The 21,710-nt window shown below is 39.9% G+C and overlaps 1 protein-coding gene across 1 annotated transcript in view; it reads left to right on the top strand.

Moving 5' to 3' along the window:
• Positions 1-21,710, top strand: part of RFX4 (regulatory factor X4) — a 117,209-nt gene that overhangs the window by 55,433 nt on the left and 40,066 nt on the right. Inside the window, exons 5-10 of the mRNA XM_038756816.1 lie at positions 5,912-5,973; positions 10,071-10,284; positions 11,092-11,169; positions 15,806-15,969; positions 17,784-17,884; positions 19,494-19,552. Of these exons, the coding sequence (XP_038612744.1) occupies positions 5,912-5,973; positions 10,071-10,284; positions 11,092-11,169; positions 15,806-15,969; positions 17,784-17,884; positions 19,494-19,552 (678 nt within the window). The remainder of the gene's footprint in view (positions 1-5,911; positions 5,974-10,070; positions 10,285-11,091; positions 11,170-15,805; positions 15,970-17,783; positions 17,885-19,493; positions 19,553-21,710) is intronic.

The following is a 21,710-nucleotide window of genomic DNA, read 5'->3' on the forward strand; positions in this document are numbered from 1 at the left end:
TAATTAAATAACCTTCCCAAGTTCACAATAGCAAGCAAATATTGCAGCCAAGACTAGAACCCAGGGCTCCTGACTCTTACTCTGTGCTCTTTTCATAAACTATATTTCTTCTCAGCGGAACTAAGACATTTGGTCCCAGTTCAATCCAGTATTCACTTTGGTAATGGAGGAGTTGGCCCTTAATAAAGGCAGAAGGTCTACGGTTTTCTGGGCAAAGCTTCTGATTGGGCTGAGAATATGCATGGTAGTTTGTCATCTTATGGTATTTGTTAAGCACTTACTATGGGTCATACACTGTTCTAAGTTCTTGGTAGAAACAAGTCAATTAGTTTGGACACAGTCCCTGTCTTTCACGGGGCTTAGGTCTAAAACACCTAAGCTATGTCTGGGGGGACCCATTAGACTAGCTATGCTTCTGCATCTAACCAATGGTCCATGTGAGTTCTAGGAACTGCTTTGAGGGCTACCCAGAGTAGCAAAAGGATTGGGGCAGTCAGGGTTGGGTTGTATGGAAAAGCCTGAATTTGTTTTTCTCAGTCAGGGGAATGGTTTCTAGGACAGGCTTGGAGGCCAGAGGTGAATATGAAGTTAAATGATTGTGCTAGCAGCATGGATCAGTGGAAAGAACATGGACTTTGGAGTCAGAGGTCATGTGTTCAAATCCCGACTCTGCCAGTTGTCAGCTGTGTGACTTTGGGCAAGTCACTTAACTTCTCTGTGCCTCAGTTACCTCATCTGTAAAATGGGGATTAAGACTGTGAGCCCCTCGTGGGACAACCTGATCACCTTGTAACCTCCCCAGAGCTTAGAAAAGTGCTTTGCACATAGTAAGTGCTTAATAAATGCCATTATTATTATTATTATTATAGCTTTAGCTTAAAACAATCTGGCTTTAGATTCTCATTCCCTGGGGACTCACTCATCCATTCCCCTGCTGACTCATTCCCTATCAACTCCCTCCCCCGACCCCGTCTCTAAGTCAGTTTCGCATTTTCTATTGGGCAGGAATTCTTACTCCACTTCTAGCCAGGCATAGAAGATCGGGGAAAACAGAAATGAATGTCTTTCTGTTCAATCAATGGCATTTATTGAGCGTTTACTATGTGCACAGCATACTACCAAGAGAATGGAAGAGTGCAGTAAAACATCATTCATTCAATCGTATTTATTGAGCACTTACTGTGTGCAGAGTACTGTACTAAGCGCTTGGGGAGTACAAGTTGGCAACATATAGAGACGGTCCCTACCCAACAACGGGCTCACAGTTGGCAGACACCCTTTCTTGCCCACAGTGAAGCTACATAATGGTATTTATTAAGCACTTACGTGCTAAGTGCTAGTGGAGGACACTCAGGCTCAGAGAGGATGTGACTTGCACAAAGTCACACAGTAGGCCAGTGGCAGAGCTGGGCCCCAGATCTCTTGACACCCACTTCAGTGTTCTCTCCACTTCCGTCAAGCCATCTGCCTGAAGCTTTTCCCATTTCTCTCTTTGAACCTACATCAAAGAAAATCCTGCCAACAGTCCTCTTTGGAAGGAGAATCCCAGTGTATGGTGTCAGGACTTTTACATGCTTCCTTTAGATATTGCACCAGTCTCTCAAATCATGTAAATGCTGGGCAAGAGTGGGAGGTGCAGTTCTGCTGGAATGGCTCTAAATATTGAATCTTTGAATCTGATCAATGGCTTAGAAAGCTATTCTTTGGATGAAAGGTAAGCCTTTCAGAGCACATTAAGCAGTTTCAAGCTACTAGATGTCCTAAATGAGACCCCAGTGTTCTGCCACACTTAATGCACCTCACAATGTGCTTAAGTTCAAAGGAAGAGCAGAGTTGCTGGGCTCTTGCATTTGTATGAAGCAAAAACTCTGCATACTAGTGATTTGCTGAGCTTAGCAAGAATAAAAATGGTCCCATTTTGACCTTGTGTTGGCAGTCATTGAGCTTTCCCGTGTTATCCAAAAAACAGAAAGGTATCTTGGCAAAGTTGTATATCTTTGGGATTTCATACCCTAAGTCAGCTTTTCATTCAGCATCTAGGTTGAGTGGCTGTTTGGTGGTGCCATGGACATGCCTGCATTAAAATAAATCCCTCCTTCCATGTAACTTTTCCTAAATTTTCCATCCCAGCCTAGAAGAGCAGCTTGGCATAGTGGATAGAGCACGGGCTTGGGAGTCAGAAGGTCATGGGTTCTAATCCCAGCTCTGCCACTTGTCAGCTGTGTGACCTTGGGAAAGTCACTTCACTTGTCTGGGCCTCAGTTACCTCATCTGTACAATGGGGATTGAAATTTTGAACCCCAGGTGGGACAGAGACTGTGTCCATCCAGCACTTAGTACAGTGCCTGGCACCTAGTTAAGTGCTTAACAAATACCATAATTATTATTATTATTATTACAACTGAAGTAAACCCAAAGCTGTTTCAATCACAGATTTGGGGACCAGGTGCAGAGGAAGCTGCCCTCTCCCTGTGACTTAAAGGTATATGTTTCCATAATTGGGTAAAGTAGTAATAATGATTTGGATTGACACTGGGGCTCCTAAAAGCACAGGAATTATAAATATGGACTCACTTTAAAAACTGACCTGATGTCATTGTTGGATATAGCTCACTTTTCCTAAGATTAACTCAGTGATTAACTTCACACAAACTCACGCTTTGTTATCCCTCTGAGAACTGGTCCATATTGCAGGTACTCTGCTTTTACTAAAATCCACGTTAGAGAGAAATTCAATGCAATGTAGCACAGGCTTCAGGAGAGCTCAATTGCCACTGTCCTGACAAATAAAGCTAAATATCCTATATACAAACATAATCATCCTACAATTTGGGCAGGGGTCCTCTTTTCACATTCATCATTGTTAAGGCTATATAGTAGATAAATAGGAATAATTTTCAGGGCTTATCAAGGGCTTTCTTTGTCTAAAAATGCTATGCTGAAATTTTCTGACTGATCCCTGCCAAAACTACCAGAGGTACAATCAATCAATCAGTGGTATTTATTGAGTGCTTACTTTATGCAGAGCCCTGTACTAAGTGCTATACTTAGAGTTGCTAGATACAGTCCCTACCCACAAGGAGCTTACAGTCTGCAAAGGAAGACAGATATTAACATAGATTATGGATAAGGGAAATAGAGTATAAGAATTTCCTCTACCATTTTTTTAGTGAGTGAGTATCAAAGTGCATTACTAAGGGGATCCATGACCGATTCCTGACTGACAGGACTGCAGTGGAGTTCTTCCACTGAGGTATAACCTACTCTACGATACCCATTTTCAAGATGGAAATAATAATTCTTGGGGGTCAAATTTTGGTTGAATGCTTTATATTCTCCCATTTAAAGACTTTTTTCCCTTTGGAAATGAATGGCTCGAACTAATAGCAAAGGGAGTGCACATATTTTCTTCTGAAAGTACAAAATATTTCTAAAAGTTTTAGATATGAACCTGAGGCTGACCGGATTAATTTTTGTTCCTTTTCTCCTGATTATCTCTCCTCTGTTATAAAAACAGATGATTAAAAAACACTCCAAAAGTCTCTCAGCACTCCCACAGCATAAGGGATTCCCTCAGTATTACTTGGCCTTTGATACTATTTGAAAATGATTGATGTTTAAATTAAGTGGGCTCAGCAATTGTTGGTTATAAATTTTCTTTAAACTGGTATAATAGCCAACAAGAAGAGTGGAATGGTGTTGTATAAATGGCAACAACAACAGGAGTAAAAAAAAAAAATAAACCAACTTGAGAGAGTAGAACTTGAGCACTGCTTTTTTTTCCCACAGCCCTGTGGAGCCCCTAGCCCTGTCTGCAGAGGCTGAAAGAGAGAGGGGTGGGATTAACGTGTAATTAAAGGGAATTTGGAAGGCCGAGATGTTGCGGAATGTTAGATCAGTAGCTGGAACAGCATGTGGTGTTCTTTAGGCAGGCTTCATTGAATCCATACAAAAAAAGAAAGAGGGACTGCCTGCCTGTCTGCTCATTTATCAAACAGCTAGGCTGAACTTTCACAGCTCCACAAAAGTGTTTTACTGTTTGCCGAGTTTTGCTCTAGAAATGAAAAGCTGAACAGCCTAGTGAGTGTGAACCTACACACCACATTTTAGATGTAAACCAAACTGGGATGGCCTTTCAAAATCGAGGACAAGTTGATTACCCGAAGAAAGGCGGAAAATAATTTGTAATTTGCAGGTCCAGAAGAAACACTTAAAAAAAAAAAGGGCTGAATCTACCCTGCCCGGCTTTTTGTCAGTGCTCGGCGAAGGAGTCACTTTCGGTGGCGCAGTTCATTCGTTTGCTGAAAGTGAAAGAGCCTTAACCCCCAATTGATTAAAATTTAACGTGGATGTTTTGTGTTCTCCCACATTTAACTAACTTCCTTTTCTTTTTTATTTTTTTCAATTGAAATGAGCACTCCGCCCTTTATAGTTGCTTAAATTTGACATCCGAATATTAGGGGAAGGGGGATTACTCCAAACCAGCCCAAAGAGACTCTCTCCGAACCACCTGGGGAGGTCAAAGCTCACACAGATATCCTGCCGAAAGAATCTGGTGAGACCTCGGGAAATCCTGAAGACTGATTTGAGTTTGGTTTCTATAAAAGTTGATAGAGAATTCTGTCTTTAAATACCTAAATCCTGTACTGCCAATATAAATTCATTAGTTATCTGGTTCAGATTTTATAACCATTTGCCCACCAGAGCACAGGGTAGGTGTCTTAATAGTGAAGCTACTTTGTTAAACTACTGCATTTTCCTGAGGAGAATTGGGAGAACTTGCCAAATTAAGTCCTAAATACTGAAAGCCTAAGATTTTTTTGTTACTTCCAATGCCTGGTCCTCTCAATGTTTGAATTGTGTTATAGGAGTAATTTTCTTCAGTCATAACTCAAATCTCTAACCTCTCCTATGTCCAACTTGCTCATCCTTTTCTTCATCACAAGGGCATCATTTAGATCACTGAAAGGCAAATACCTGTACATATACTAATATATACACACAGACACAACCACACATACGCACATGCACACAATATTGAAGTGTTCTCAGTATGCTGAAGCAGCTGGTACTCATGGATACTAAAAAGGATCAAGAATATTATGAGAATTTAACTTTCCAATGTGACATTAAAGATTCCTGGTCAGGGAGCAGGATACTTAGTGGATAGGCACTTGGAGAAACTAAACAATATCTGCCTTTATGCCAAGGGTGAGTAATGGTTCAAAGTAGCAATAGTACTGATTTCCTTTCTCTTACTACCTGTGAGTTTTGAGGAGAAGGTACATAAAGGTGCCTTAATTGTGATCCTACTAATCTAGAATTTGTGATTCCCCTTTGCTTTTACCTTGCTTCTTCCCTTTGCTTTCCTTACTGCTGCTGAAGGAAGACAAGTGGGTTATAAATTAGGAAACTTTTGATCTACACCGGTGAGAACTGCGCAAGTTAATAATCTGCAAGCCCTCTGGGCTGCAGCAAAATATACACAAGAATAGGATTCAGCAAGGGGAGAGATACATACCACTCCTGCCAATCCTGTGAGTGACCTTCAGACAGGTTTAAAGAAACAGGCAGAGAAAGAGACAAACAACTAGAAGAAGGTCCCCACAGTACAGAAATAAAATTATTTTAAAGAAGTACTCTCTCAGTTTGTTCTTAGTTAGAAGAATTTTGATCTTCTACTTCTGAGTATAGCCTGCTATTGCCACCTCTTGGAACTATTTCCATGCAATAATCCCTATGGCCTTCTCCTAGCAATAGGTGATTTCACCTCAGTGTGCATCAGTGAATGTTGTTAGAGATAGTGCTATGGAAAGCTGCTTTGTTTTATTTTCCCTTTGATATTTTACTGAAATCCATTAAAATATAGTGTCCATTTTGAAGTTGATAGTATTATTGTATTGACTTGCAGATAATAAGACAACAGTTTCCCCAACTAACTACAAGAAGACTTGGGACCAGAGGACAGTCAAAGTAAGCAATGCAACTATTTTTGTTTTTTATATATGTAATTAAAAACAAGACATTGTTTATCTACTGACTTCTACTTAAGCCAAATTGTGTGCTAGGCAAGTCTGCACAAACTGTCTTGCTGTTTGTTCAGGACCATATATTGCAGTGATGAAAATGGTTTGAATTTACACTTCCCAATGCAAATTTCAGTTCCAGATGGCTCAGGCAGAAATGCCCATTCAGATGGATTTACTTGTGGCTAAATGCATGGAATTTGGAGCAAGGACATCATGCAGCAATACTCAACCCAAAGCTTTTAGTTCAAAAAAGCTGAAGAAGCTTCCAATAGATTGTGATTTTTTTGTCCTTTTACCTTCCCGTTACCAGCATCCTAGCACTTCCTTAGCCTGATGGATAATTATTCTTGGAAAAAAGAAGAATGTTCTGCTTTCTCTGGCTCTGTCAACTTGGTGCAACCAATTCTGCTGTGGCAATGGTGCACCTCATATAAGTCTAAATCTTATTTAAAAAAAGATGTACTCATCTTGAGCAAAATTAATGGTCGTTCATATGGACGCATCTTTATGGAAGTGCTGGCAGCTACCAAAATTTTAAAGGAAAAGAGGTTGAAACATGGATAAGCATGAGACAGGCAGGTGTGATCAATTGAGATAATATTTATTGAATACTCAGTCTGTATTGGACTCTATTTAGAGCATAGAATAGAGAGAGACATTTTGGGATTTTACCATTTAATGGCAAATGATTATCACAATTTGAGACTAAACTGATTTAACTTTTCATGAAAGGAAGAGTAAATCCCCTTTCTGGTTGACCTTCTCGACAGAGTGTACCTCAAGAACTGGTATCTCAAAACTGAAAAGTATTAATCTGGAAGATGTCATTGTAATGAATGATTAGCTTTAGGCAGGTTTAGCTTTAGACTACTGGGGCCATGCAATCTCTGCCCATTTCAACCTGTGCCCTGGCTTTTCACTGAAAGGAACCCCAGCGAACTGTCCTGGAATCCAGGCCCCACAATATATTATCTCTAAAGACATTGGCCGAGGGGAAAGAATAGGCGATTGTTTAGTTTTGCTGTCTGTTTTTGGTAATTACCTGGCATCGGCCATGTGGTCTCCTCTACAGGTAATCCCTTGTATATCTAGGCTCCCTATTTGGTAGACCCCAATTTGAGGCCGGTGGATGCAGGGAGTATCTTGGAGCTTTAAGGGAACAGGGGAACGTCCTGGCATAGTTAAGGTAACGCTGAGCTGGGGAGCTTTAGCTTTCTCTTTGAGTCCATGTAGACTTCCTGAGGGAAGAGAACAGGGCCTCTCACCCACCGTGTGAAGCAGGGGATGTTGAAGAGTTGGGTGAACTAGACTAGGCTTCCTCCTCAGCCCTGAATTAAGATTCAGGAACAGTATGACTGGGGAGACCAGCTGACAACCTGTTAAAGGGTTCATAGGTTTTTGATTACCAAGTTTCCAGTCCATTCCTGGCTTTGACATGGCACGTCCACCCCATAACCTCGGAACAGGGGTGTGAAGATGAAGTGAAAGGATTTTGAAAATATAAAATGCCACATCACGTTAAATATCTGGGCTCAAGTTAAAACACTTTCCCGACAGGACCAAGTTAAGCCCCTGGCCAAAGTTTGCTTCCTCCTGCTCTTCTCTGAACTCACATGGGGAGGCTTTCTAACCTTTTTGCTGCTGCCCACAAATACTTTAGGACTCTGACCACAGATTCAGCTGCAACTTTGACCTGTCCAGAGCCATCATCCCTTCTCACAACTTAAAACTTAAGACCTTCCTAAGATTAACTCAGTGATTAACTTCACACAAACTCACGCTTTGTTATCCCTCTGAGAACTGGCCCATATTGCAGGTCCTTCAACTCCCAGGCCCGTGTTCTTTCCACTAGGCCACAGTGCTTCCCGACTGGGCCAACTCTGTATTTCTCAGATAATGCACTATGTGGATTCTCCATGCCCTTTGTTTCTCCTTGTATTACTCCTTTTTATAACTTTTTTTAAAGCTAGTTTAAAGCTTCCCAGAACCTCCTTTAGAGGGTGTGCAGCACAGAGGAAAATGAACCTGAAAGTTGACAATTTTGCTGTTGGCAAGCTCCTCTGTAATCATTTGGGTGGGAAAGAAGGGTGAGACTAATGCCCAAATGAGGTTTTTGAATCATCTGTGGATTTAAATGATCCATGCTTTCCCCCTTCCCCTCCAGCACTGCCGATCAGATATAATTGGAGCAATGAAGCCTTCCCAAGAGGCCATCCCCTCCGCTGCTGCCAAGAAGACGCAGCTTCACACTGTTCCATTTTCAGCCCTTTTGTAAAATGGCTCCTGGGTGCTGTTACGAGAGTCAGAGTCACTGTGTCATTTTGCTTCTGGTTACCTCCTGTTGAGCCACTTACTGTCTTGCAATAGAGCTTGTTGCTGGGTGAAGAGCAGTGAAGATGCAGTTATTGCCCCAAAGGCCAAATCTTCTGTGCTCTAAAATCAGAACTTTGCGGTAGTACTGTATACACAAGGGTTTTCTTTGAGCGATGGAAACATCATGGGGTGAAAGATAATTTTATATCTTTCTCTTAGCCCTTGAAAGGGAAGCTCATCTCACTGTTTTTCATTGAAATGAGTCTGTGTGGCCTGGAGTTTTATTCTTCCTAAAGGGCAAACTTTTGTTTTCCATTTTAGTCTTTTGAGCCACCTTTAACAGAAGAAACCAAGTTCTAAGGCTTAAAAGTGCTTCCCATATTAGAACAGTAAGATCCAAAGCCGTCCACTGCAGTTATTTTCCCAAGTTTTTTTTTTTTTTTGGAAAAGCTCTTTGGGATACAATCAATTCAATATTACCAGAGGATGATTTTCCTGTTTGTGGATTATCCAGGCCCTTAGGACACTTACTGCTTTCCCTTATCACCAATCATCATCATTTGTATTTATTGAGCACTTACTGTGTGAAGAGCACTGTACTAAGTGCTTGGGAGAGTATAATACAACAGACTTGGTAGATATGTTCCCTGCTCACACGAGCTTACAGTGTGGAGGGGGAGACAGACATTAACTTAAGAAAATAATTTATAATATATTATTTATAGATATGTGCATAGGTGCTGTGGGGCTGTGAGTGGGGTGTGTGTGAATATGAAATATCAAAATCCCTCCTCTTGTCTACCTCATGGCCATTTCAATATTCAGCAGCACACTCAACAGACCACGAAAGGGTAAGGAAGAGGGAATGAAATTAAAATGCGGTACATTTTCTTCTTTGCCAGCAGCTCTCTTGAAAGATTTAATTGGGAAAAAGGTTGAAATTAGTGGTTAAATGAGACTTTTGGATTACTAGTGGATTTTATTCAACCGTAGGGTCCCTGTCCCCATGGACTGATTTACTCTTGGTTTGATTTTCACCAAAGCTACTTGTTAAAGAAATCACACAATCATGATAAAGAATAATAGAATTAAATAATATAATGTGTTTGGTTGTCATTTTAAAGGCTGCAATCCTGGCTCCGAAATGGAAGGATTGATTTCAGGAATGAAGTTTGGTCAGGGGTCTGTCATGATTCATCTGCATTTTCACTTAATTCAGAAGTGGCCTGACTGCACAAACCTAGCACTTTGTTCAGGATGTTCCAGCTTTAAAAGGACTCTTCTGCATTTGAGATATTCATATTTTTGTCCCCAGTAAAGAATGTTTTCCTGAGCCTCTGATCAGGTGCCTCATCTCTTTCCCTGAGAAGGAGTGTGTCTTAGTGGAAAGTTGATCAGCAGTCAGATTTTGTACTGCTACAGTAACTTGAGGATAGAGCCAAGGGATCAATCAAAACACAAATGGAAAGCTTTTATTCTGTTTCCAACTTTGCAGACGTTTCAACTTTAAAACTTTCCATAGGAGGGTATTTTGGTTATTTTGTTACCAGCAAGATTAATAGCTGGAAACTTGATAAATTTAATTAAACTTCTAAGTGCAAAGAACTCAAGTATTTACAGGAACAACTCTTCTACCCAACAGTGACACATCCAAATATCACTGCGTTGTCTGGCCTTGCTCTGAGGAAACCACTTGATAACGAATATGTGGATCTCTTTGTGCCTCAGGTATCATTACTATGGCATTGCAGTGAAAGAGAGCTCCCAGTATTATGACGTGATGTACTCGAAGAAAGGAGCAGCTTGGGTCAGTGAGACGGGGAAAAAAGAAGTAAGCAAACAGACAGTGGCGTATTCACCACGATCCAAACTTGGGACATTACTGCCAGAGTTTCCAAATGTCAAAGATCTAAATCTGCCAGCAAGTCTGCCAGAAGAAAAGGTAATAATCCTAGAAATAATTAATCAAACTCCAGGGTGGTAACAGGTGGTAACAGGTTTAGCTGTGAAACGTGGCTGTACACGGAACCTCCTGTGGGGAATGGTGGATGAACGTCAGTCTTGAGACTCCAGAAACGAGAACCCATGCGAAGACAATGATTCTAGTGATAGTGGTTTACACAATATCACTCATCCCCTTCTTATCCATCGTGTTCTTGAGTGAATAGGTGGTGTAACATTTTGTGATCGTTGCACTATGTCAAGCAGAACCTTTAAGCCTAGGTGCATGTGATCAGTCCTGTCTCTGAGTGAAAGCATTATATTTTATGACTCTCAGAAGAGTAAGTAATGGATCCTGGAGCACATTGTAAAAGAAACAAACATACAATTTAGTCTTTTCTCAATCTCCAAGCAGCAGAACACCTGAGAGGTTGAAAACCAGAAAATCCTGTAGATGGCATCTCTTGTGTTTGTTTTCTAATTTGTTCATCTGATTTTATTCCTGAGCAAATTAGAATTGAATGAAGTTTGAAGGTCCACACACAATTTTTCTCTCAAGGGTATTTTGTGTCTGGATATTTTATGCAGCTCACTAAGAGGCTTGACATCTCATATAAAGAATTTTGCCAAAGATCAGAATATAAGAACTCTTTTTGGTATCTTAAAGGAAAGCACATACAAAGCTTAGAATGGGCATCCTTTTCTGCACCTTCAATGTTTTAACGAGGCAGGGAAGGGAATTGTTTTTTTCAATGGTGAATTATTTGAGAGTTGAAATGTTTTATTGGACTTTGTATTCCTTTTACAGGTTTCTACTTTTATTATGATGTACCGAACACATTGTCAGAGGATACTAGATACTGTAATCAGAGCCAACTTTGATGAGGTTTGTCAAATTTTATTTCAAGAATATCTTAAGAGCCCCATAGTCTTAAGTATCCTAGAAGTAATTTCATTTTTATATTGGGAAGACTAATTTGGGGACACAATTTAAAACACTTCCACATAGTTCTGTGGAAACATAGGTGTGGGAGACAGTTAAGCCTTTTAAAAATTTAGTTTTAATTCTCTTCCCTCAAGGGAATGCAGGATGCTTCCCTCCAGTACTTAACAAGTTGAGTCTCACTGCCCACAGCACTTATGAACATGTCCATAATTTATTTATTTATATTAATGTCTGTCTCCCCTTCTAGACGGTAAGCTCATTGTTGGCAGGGAACGTGTCTACCAACTCTGTTGTATTGTACTCTCCCAAGAGCTTAGTACAGTGCTCTGCACACACTAAGAGCTCAATAAATAACAATTGATTAATTCCATTTAGAGTAAAGCAAGAGATGTTGCTAAGTTGTAAACTCCTTAAATGTAGGTGAACAAGGCTGACTAGGAGCCAATCCACTAGTCAAACATAGGTATTTATTAATCAGTCAATGAATCAGTGGTATTTATTGAGCTTTCATTGAGTGCAGAGTAGACTGTGGGCAAGTCACTCAATGTCTCTGTGTCTCAGTTCCCTCATCTATAAAATGGGGATTAAGACTGTGAGCCCCACATGGGACAACCTGATTACCTTGTATCCTCCCCAGTGCTTAGAACAGTACTTGGCACATAGTAAGCACTTAACAAATACCATCATCGTCATCATCATCATCATCAGTAATGAACTAAGTGCATGGGAGAGTACAATACAATAAAGTTGGTAGACATGATCCCTGCCCACAAGGACTTTTCAGTCTAGAGGGGGAGACAGACAATAAAATAAGTTTTGGATAGGGAAATGGGAGATTAAAAGGATATGTACATAAGTGCGGTGAGACTGAGGGTGGGATGAAGAACAAGTGCTTAACAGATAGAGGTCCAAGTGCGTAGATGATGGAGAGGGGAGCGGAAATAGGGGAGATGAGGGCTAAATGAGGGAAGGCTTCATAAAGGAGATTTCATTTTAGTAAGGGGAAGGAATTTCAGTGCAGAGTTAGGACATGAGCAAGAGATCAGCAGTGAAACAGGAAAGATAGAAGTACAGTGAGGAGGTTGGGCTGTAGTAGGAGATCAGTGAGGTAAGGTAGGAGGAGGAGAGTTGATTGAGTGCCTTAACACCTAGTGGAACTAAAATCCACCAAGCAGTGGCAGAGAGTGTTTGGATCCTGCATCAGTCTTTTCAGCCACATTCACAGGCTTGGATAGCATCTCACTATCAGTGCTCTATGAAGAACAGCTATATAATGGATAACAATAATAATAACAATAGTGATGCTGATAATAATAGTATGTGATAAGTGTTTACTATGTGCCAAACACGGTACAAAGCACTGGGGTAGAGGCAGGATAATCAGGTGATTCGTCTTCCTGTTCCTGTTCCACATAGATATCACAGTTTAAACAGGAGAGAGAACAGTTATTGAATCTCCATTTCACAAATGAGGAAACTGAGGCACAGAGAAGTTCAGTGCCTTGCACAGAGCCACACAATAGTCAGGTTGCAGAGCCGGAATTAGAGCTCCCAGGTCTGTGCTCTTTTCACTAAGCCACGCTTTCAGTAGACAGTATCCCTGTCCACAAGGAGCTTACAGACTACTTTTGGTTGTTCAGTGAATTCTATCCTCCCCTCCTACATTAAGCATCCATCTCTCTTTACCCTATTGATGTCCTGAGGGGTACAGTTAATGTTTGCAAACCTCTCACACAATCCAGATAAAAGCCTTTTTATAATAGAAGTGCCAGTAAGATGGAAAAGATCTCTGAGTATGAAAAACTGTTTTGATTACACTGGCCAATTTTCACCAACCTTTTCTAAATTTACCGGGGATGAAGCATCTGTGTGCTTAAAAGCAGTGAGCATCACTCCCTAAGGATTATACTTAAAATTTTGAGATTCACCCAGTCTCTAAAGAATCTGATGTTGGCGCTCTAGCATTAGTAGTTACAGTCAATTGCATTTTAACTTTTATTGCATTTACAGTTATTAATTCAGGCCAGCCACCTTTGAACTCTCAGAAAAATACTCCTATTATGACTGTAAATTTTTAGTACAAAGAATATATACAGTATTCTGAAATCTAATGGTGCTTAGGAAACGGCACTGTGAATGGAGCATGGGCCTGGGAATCAGAAGGTCATGGGTTCTAATCCCAGCTCTGCCACTTGTCTGCTATGTGACCTTAGGCAAGTCACTTTACTTCTCTGTGCCTCAGTTACCTCATCTGTAAAATGGAGATTGAGACTGTGAGCTGGGACATAGTAAGCACTTAAATACTATTATTATTATTATTATTAATAATGGAAAAAGTATGGTCTCAGGAGTTAGGAGACCCAGGTTCTAATCTCAGCTCTGCCATTGGCTTGTTTGTGACTATGAAAGTCCCTAGCCAGTTTGTGCTTTAGTTTCCTCATCTGTGAGAAGGAAATAAGATACCTGCTCTCCCAACCTCTTAAATGGTGAGCACCGTTTGGGTATCTGATATGATTATTTCATCTCTTTCCCAGCACTATGCTTGACACATACCATTATTAACCCAAACTAACTAAACTTCCCATTCAAGGGCTTTATATATTGATTGCCAATCATACCCTAATGGGGAAAGCATAGAATTACTCTGGATAACCTTCAAAGGAATAAGGAAAACCAGGACCTGCCCTTCTCCAACTGGAAGTTGCACAACTTGGCAGCGATCAGAACCGCTTATTGCACAGGCAAATTGTTGAAGTCCCCCAAGGGAAAGGTAGAAAGCAATAAACTCTTCTTCTTCTTTACTAATATAAAACATATGGAACCCTAATTTCTCCCAGTGAGCACAAATAGGAAAGTCGAGTAATGCCAGAAACAATAAAATCCTTGGTGGGCATTTGAGAAAATACATACCATCATGACTCCAAAACCCTTGGGATAGTGTGAGGCTCAAGACAGCTCAACAGCTCTTCAGATGACACTGTTTTGCTACATCAGGAGCAGCGAGATTGGGGTAGCTCTGATCAGGAAGCTGACTCCATTGCAAAGTGAGATATTTTCCACACAGGTTGAGATGTCATGCCCATTCTTCATATCAGTGGGAAATCCCTCAGTTAGCATGGCCTAGTGGAAAGAGCACAGACCTGGGAATCAGAGGACCTGGGCTCTAATCCCAGGTCTGTCAATTGCTTGTTGTGTGACCTTGGGCAAGTCATGTAACTTCTCTGTGCCTCAGTTTCCTCAACAGTAATGTGGGGATTAAATGTCTGTTGTCTCTCCAATTTAGCCTTTAGTCCTCATGTGCGGAAGGCACTGTCTCCAACCCAATTATCTTGACTCTACCCCAGCACTTAGTTCAGTGCTTGACACATAGCAAGCACTTAAATAATATAATAACAACAATGATAATAATAAGTCGAGGCGGGCACTTCCATTGATGGTTTGATCTTGTGAATGGCAGTTCAACCAATCTGAAGGCTCTTAGGAATGTCCTGAGTGTTTTGCCACAGCAATCCCTGGAGAATTGGAAACTTCTTGAGGTCTGCAGTAGGAGCCTCCTTGCAACCAGTTTATCTCCACCTCGCCAATGTTACAGCGATGCATCGCACCTAAAGTCCACTTGTTTTTTTTTCCCCCCTTCGGTCCCAGAATGCTACATCTGCAGAGAAGAAAGGTGACTGTAACCTAAGAAAAGTGAACTTCACTGGTCCCCAAGCTCAAATCTTTTAAATTAGAAAATATTTCAGAGAATAACAAACACTTGGACAAAAATACAAAGCCTCCAAATACCTTTTTCTAAGTTACTCAAAATAATTTACCCAAATTCTCCACTCCGCTTTGCCAGTAGAGATTTGGTCAGATAGTAAGTGGAATCTACCAGATCAGTCTTCTCAAACAGTGAAAGCAAGTCAGATCATCTGTCATATTTTTTAGGAGTTTTTTGTTTTGGGTCAGTCTAATAATAATCATGGTATTTAAGTACTTATTGTATGACAAACACTATACTATGCACAGGGGTAGATACGAGATAACCATGTTTCACACAGTCTCTGTCCCATGTGGGGCACATGGACTTTATAGAAGGAAACTGAGGAATTGGGAAGTTGTGACTTGCCCAAGGTCACACACTAGGCAGGTGGCAGAGGCAGGATTAGAACCCAGGTCCTCTGACTCTCAAGCCCCGTGCTCTTTTTGTTGTTGTTGTTGTTTGCATTTATTAAGCGCTTACTATGTGCAAAGCACTGTTCTAAACTCTTACAACTAGCCTATGCTGCTTCTCAGTTTCTCTGCCTCTGTAGTTCTAAAAATTTAACCAACTCCACAGACTAATTTTGAGAAGAAAAGAACTAACATTAGGAGAAAAGTGCTTCATTTAGACAGTAATTTATCATATCAAGTTTCATACTGAAAAACAAAAGGGGTGACTAAAGGGGCATCCTTCACTTACCTTGAAGGGAAAATTAAACGGTTGTAGATATAGGAAATTCTAGTAAGACATGTGCTTCATCTAAGAATAAAAGTACCTCTGTTACAAATGTTTTGTTTAATGTGTTCTTTTTCCCTCCCCTGGCAAATAAAGGTTCAAAGTTTCCTCCTGCACTTTTGGCAAGGAATGCCACCTCACATGCTTCCAGTGCTGGGATCTTCCACAGTTGTGAACATAGTTGGAGTTTGTGACTCGATTTTGTATAAAGCTATTTCCGGGGTGTTGATGCCTACAGTGTTGCAGGCATTACCTGATAGGTGAGTTAGGGGCTAATCTTTGTGGGGTTTGCTAACTTTGGACTCCGTGAATTGATTCTTAATAGGGATAGAGCTTTCCCCCTCATTATATTTCCTGGCAACTGCATCATATACATGTCATTTCTTTGAAATCTGAATCAATCACTGAAATGAGTCATTATTGGTAAGATTCCTTAGAAATTACCAGTGGCAGTATGTACTTTGACAGTCAGGAGTCCTTCAGGCTCTGAGTTACATTTTCTTCTCCAGCCTAAAGAACTCTCCTTATTTGAGGGATCACCAATTGCCCTTTGTTCACCCCCTCTCAGCCTCACAGTGCTTACATATGGCACCATAATTTATTGATTTATATTAATGTCTGTCTCCTCTTCTAAACTATAAGCCTGTTGCAGTCAGGGAATGGATCTGCCAACTCTACCAATTAAGGCTCACAGTCTTCATCCCCATCTTAAAGATGAGGTAACTCAGGCACAGAGAAGTGAAGTGATTTGCCGAAGATCACACAGCAGACAAGTGGCAGAGCCAGGATTAGAACCCAGGTCCTCTGACTCGTGCGCCACACTGCTTCCATTAGGCCGTAGTAGTCCCTGCTAATGGCTCTTTGAGCCTCCAAATGTGATTCTGGTTGCAATGGCTTACCTACGCTCAAGCGACTTTATCACTTGGGAGTGGGGATTTTTAAGAGTATGAATAAGAACAGTCCATAGTGCTGGTTTCATATAATGTTCACAAGATTGGATTTCATTTTTGTGTATTTCTCGTAACACATGTGAGCTTTGGGGCATTGAGCCAAGCAGCATGCTGAGTAACAGTAAGTGGCATTCATTTATGTTTGTCAGCAGCAAGAAGTAAGGTACTGTCACGTCAAGTTTTCCAAATGGCACCAAAGCAGCATCTTTAAGCAGCAGGCTGCCCTGCCAAACCTTCCCCGTGCTGTTTACATCCACTGGGTTAATGAGGAGAAGCTAGAGTGAAAACCGGCCTTTGTATCTTTACTGAATACTAAACCTGGCTCTGCCAACCTCTAGTGTTGAGAAACAAGAGAGTTTATGGCTTTTTTGACGGACCCCCAAAATATTTGAGGTTGACTTTCTAGCAGAACTGAGCACTCCCTGAAATACTCCCAACTCGAGGTCAACCATATCCTAGACCAGCCAGAATTAATGTCTTTGGGGCAGTTGAAGAATAATTTTGAAGCAGTAACTAGCTTCTGAAGTTTAGGCGAAGATGATACTAAGTTACAAAAACTTAAGTATTTTCCCATTTTATCCAAGATGCAGGTGGTTTTCTGTGCATTAGTGCAACTCTATCTTCCTGGAATCAATCAATTGTATTTATTGAGTGCTTACTCTGTGCGGAGCTCTAGGGAGATAGGGACAGATACCCAAATCAGTATTCTATTCAACTCCTGCAGTTTGTTCTTTCTGTTCCCCGCTGCTGCAGAAGTCATTTTGTAGAGACCCAGCCTCTACAAACCAAAATGTGATCAGTAGGAAGTTTGGAAAACCTTGCACTCGCCCTTGGATTTACACCTTTTATTCACCCCTCCCTTAGCCCCACAGCACATATGTACCTATCTGTATTTTACTTAATTCTATTAATGTCTGTCTCCCCCTCTAGAGTGTAAGGTCATTTGGGTAGGGAACATGACTACCAACTATGTTATGTTGTACTCTCCCAAACACGTAGTACAGTGCTCTGCACACAGTAAGCATTCAATCAATACGATCGATTGATTGACTGGTAGTAAAGATGTTCTGCAGTCAACTTCACAGCACGGAGATGCATTTTGAACAAGCTGATTCTCTTTTCAGCTTGACTCAGGTGATTCGAAAGTTTGCAAAACAGTTGGATGAGTGGCTAAAAGTGGCTCTCCATGACCTCCCTGAAAACCTTCGAAACATCAAGTTTGAATGTAAGTATTGAACGGCCGAACGGCATTTGGGGAGGAGGTGGAGGACGTTGGAGAAGGTTGGGAGGCTGTCCAAGTAGTTGTTGCTCTAATTGGAAAACAGAATAATATAATTCATAAGTGAATCACAGCTATTAATCTTTTATTTGCTTTACCCTTCAGAAACAGTTTCACCTTAGTTGAACAAGGTGCAACCCACGGTTTGCTCGTTAGTTCCTTACAGCCTCACTTTTGAGCAGATGTATGTGTAGTTAACATGTTAATATTTAACAAATGGTAGATTGTTTTTTAAGCAAAACGAAAATATATTTTTTAAATCACTTGGTTGTGCTTATTTGGACTACAGCTTGTTCTCCTTGCCTGAAATAAGTGCCAGAGTTGAAAATGAAGGAGATCAAATTACTGTGTCTCCGTAGGCAAGAGGGAACCCTTTCAGACCTGCTTTGTAGATGCCTGCAGTGCACATCACCTATTGATAAAGCCTGCTTTATTTCACGCCTCTCAATTCTTTTCTTTTCATGAGCACTAAATTCCACATCACAAAGTTAAAGAAAAAGTAATTAAGGAGAAGGATTAACGATTGATCAGCCTGGAAAATTAGAAAGGTTTTTTCATCTTTCCAAAGTCTCTCTGATGCAAATTAGATGACCCCAGAAATATTTTTGATTATTTATATTTCAATTCAAACATTAATGGAAAAAGTGTCCTGTTCACATTTTAATCCCTGACAATACAAAATGGTTGAAAATATGAACCTCTGTTTCAGTTTTTACTACTTGTATATGCATGAAGGAAGTAATTATTCCCAGTGATTTTTAAAATGCCCTTTTATGTTTACAATAAATGGAACCAACCACTATCAAACCCAGCATAACTTCATGGGATATTAAGTGGATATGTATCTTCCTCAAAGCTTTCCTAGACCTTGTCATTGTGGACTACAGACCTCTTGACTAAATTAAAAATAAATTTCAATACCCAACAGAATTTACTTAACTGTTTTTCCTAAAAACAAGCTCTGGCTCATGCATAAAAGTAATTTTAACAGGTTAGTGAGCCTTGATGTTATCATTTGCTGCAAACTTTCAAACTTTGAGTGCATAATAGCCTCAGATTTCTAATGGTGTATAATATAGTAAAGGCATTCAACAACACTCAGCACATTGCTCCAACCCAGTAAATGTCCATTATTAATAATAATACTGTTTAACAGGGATTCTACTAGCTCTCCATTTAATACCTGCAATTATTTAGGGAAGAAGTGATTGAGCTTGCAATTAATGAAACGGAGGGCAAGTGAATAATTGCACTTATTTGTGGCTGATTGACTCGACGGTTTTTTGCACCTGCCAACATTGCATGTGCATGAAAGGATTCCATGCTTTTAAAAATTGGCTCTAAGTAATACTATTATTTGACATTTCTTTATGCCAGCAACTGACTAGACTTAGAACAGAACACAGTCCTTAGCCGACAAATTCATATAACATAAGCATTGCTTGAACGTTGGAAATTTAACAAATTATTACTGGTCTTGAATTTTCATTTAGGAAATACAGATGGGACATGAAAGCATGCTTACCTTAACATTGTAATTCCTTTTTATCTGCAGTATCGAGAAGGTTTTCCCAAATTCTGAGACGGCAGACGTCACTAAACCATCTCTGCCAGGTAGATAAAATTTCAACTTCAATATTTTAAAAAATTTGTACAGATCAGTAATAGCCATTAATAAATCATACAAATATTTCCAGCTAAATTTACATTTGATATTTGATAATAATTGCTTATTAAAATATCAAATGTACTTTGGAGATTCGGCTCAAGTTAAATGATTTCATGTGTTCTTTTATTACTATAATAATTTAACACAATGATATGCTTTCTATATCATTTTATCATAACATTTGAAGTGTATTTAGCCCTTATGGAAGGAAAATGAAGTTGGGATAGACAGGCCATTGTCATGTCTACACTTATAATCTATCACTATTTTCTTAAATTGACATGTATACTGATGCCTCCAAAATAGAAACACTAGTAAATCTGATGCATATAATTAACTTTAGGTGTTTTTGTTGCCTTGGGGCACTGGAAAACTGTATTTTATTGATCATCATCAATTGTATTTATTGAGCGCTTAGCACTGTACTAAGTACTGTACTGTATTGATGTCAGATGGAATGATGCTTGGAGTTATTCAAATTTAATTCCAATCAAAGAAGATCAGGTTTTGGTAAAATTTTTTTGTTCTTTTAGCCTTCATATTCCAGAATGCAAAACACTCAAGGAAACTAAGCCCTTTATAGAGCAAATCTTTCTCTCAGTAGTTCCTTGAAAATTTGCAAGAATCACCAAGATGGGAGGCTAGATCCAAACACATTCATTGACTATAGGGGTAGAAGAATAGGTCGAAGAAACAATAATGAATATATTCAGACTCAGTCTATATCAATCTTATCAAAGTTTACCATGAACACTTTTATTTCCAGGTAAAACCTTGGTGTAGCAGTGATTGTCTAAAGTTAGAATCACATGAGAGTAAGGCAGTGTTCTAACAGAAAGCCCTGTGATTATTCACCAAGACAGAAGCAGCATGGCTAAGTGGGCAGAACATGGTTCTGGTACTTAGAAGGACCTGGGTTCTGCCACATGTCTCCTATGTGACCTTGGGCAAGTCACTTAAATTCTCTATGCCTCAGGTACCTCATCTGTAAGATGGGGTTTAAAAGTATAAGCCTCATGTGGGATAGGGACTGTGTCCAACCTGATTAATTTATATCTACCCCAGCACTTAGAACAGTGCTTGGCACATAGTAAATGCTTAACAAGTACCATTATTATTATTATTATTATCTTTCAGCATAACAACATCCATTACATGTATTTTTTGGAATTTTATAAACTCTCTTTATATCACACTTTTAGATGCTCTGCATTTTGGCTGCAAACAGATCTAGACATATGTAGGTGTTTTCTAATGGATTTTCAGGCAAAGTCAATTTAACCAGTTCCCTTTGGGACCCAGGAAAGCAGGTTTGCGTCCAAAGGTGACAAGTTACACCAGGGGCAAAGTGCTGTCTGGGGAATGTACAGGGGACAGTTGTCTTGTGTTCCAGAGTGCTTTGTGAGTAAACTGTATGATGGTATTAATACTATCATTCAAAATGATTTAGCTCTGAATCCAAAAGGCCACTTTGCTTCAGTTGTGAGTGGAAATTTACACAAATTCCACTTATTCTTTGGAGAACTTCTTGTTTTTTGGGTTTTTTAAAAAAATTTACAGTTGTCGGCAGGGATTGTCTCTGCTGCTGAATTGTACTTTCCAAACGCTTAGTACAGTGCTCTGCACACAGTAAGCGCTCAATAAATACAATTGAATGAATGAATGTATGAATGAATAGTTGCACCCTACAGAGCAACCTGGAGAAATCACTTTTCGGAGACCTTGGTGGTTCAGACAAGCTCAGAGAGGGTCATTTCCTTCTGGAGGATTTTTTATTATCTTTTGAAGCAGAAATTCCATTTTTTCACTTAGGTTTTCCCTTATTTTCCCATCTGTAATTAATTATACCATTTGGAATTGTCTTCATTTTAAGGCAGGTCTTTAATCCTTAGTCAAGGTTGAATTCAATTTAGTATCAGTCAGTTCTCATTTTGTGTTGGCCTTATTTATAGGGTTTTCAGAATTTACCAGTTTGATGGCCAGGAGATAAAGGAACATGTCTCCTTTCCCTTTAAATTAACATATGGAACTTCTGCTTAGAATGAGGCACTCAGATTTTTCCGTGTGTAATTTGCATTTGTTTCAGCACAGATGAATTTTAAA

Source organism: Tachyglossus aculeatus, chromosome 14 (genome assembly GCF_015852505.1).
Source record: "Tachyglossus aculeatus isolate mTacAcu1 chromosome 14, mTacAcu1.pri, whole genome shotgun sequence".
Classification (NCBI taxonomy): domain Eukaryota; kingdom Metazoa; phylum Chordata; class Mammalia; order Monotremata; family Tachyglossidae; genus Tachyglossus; species Tachyglossus aculeatus.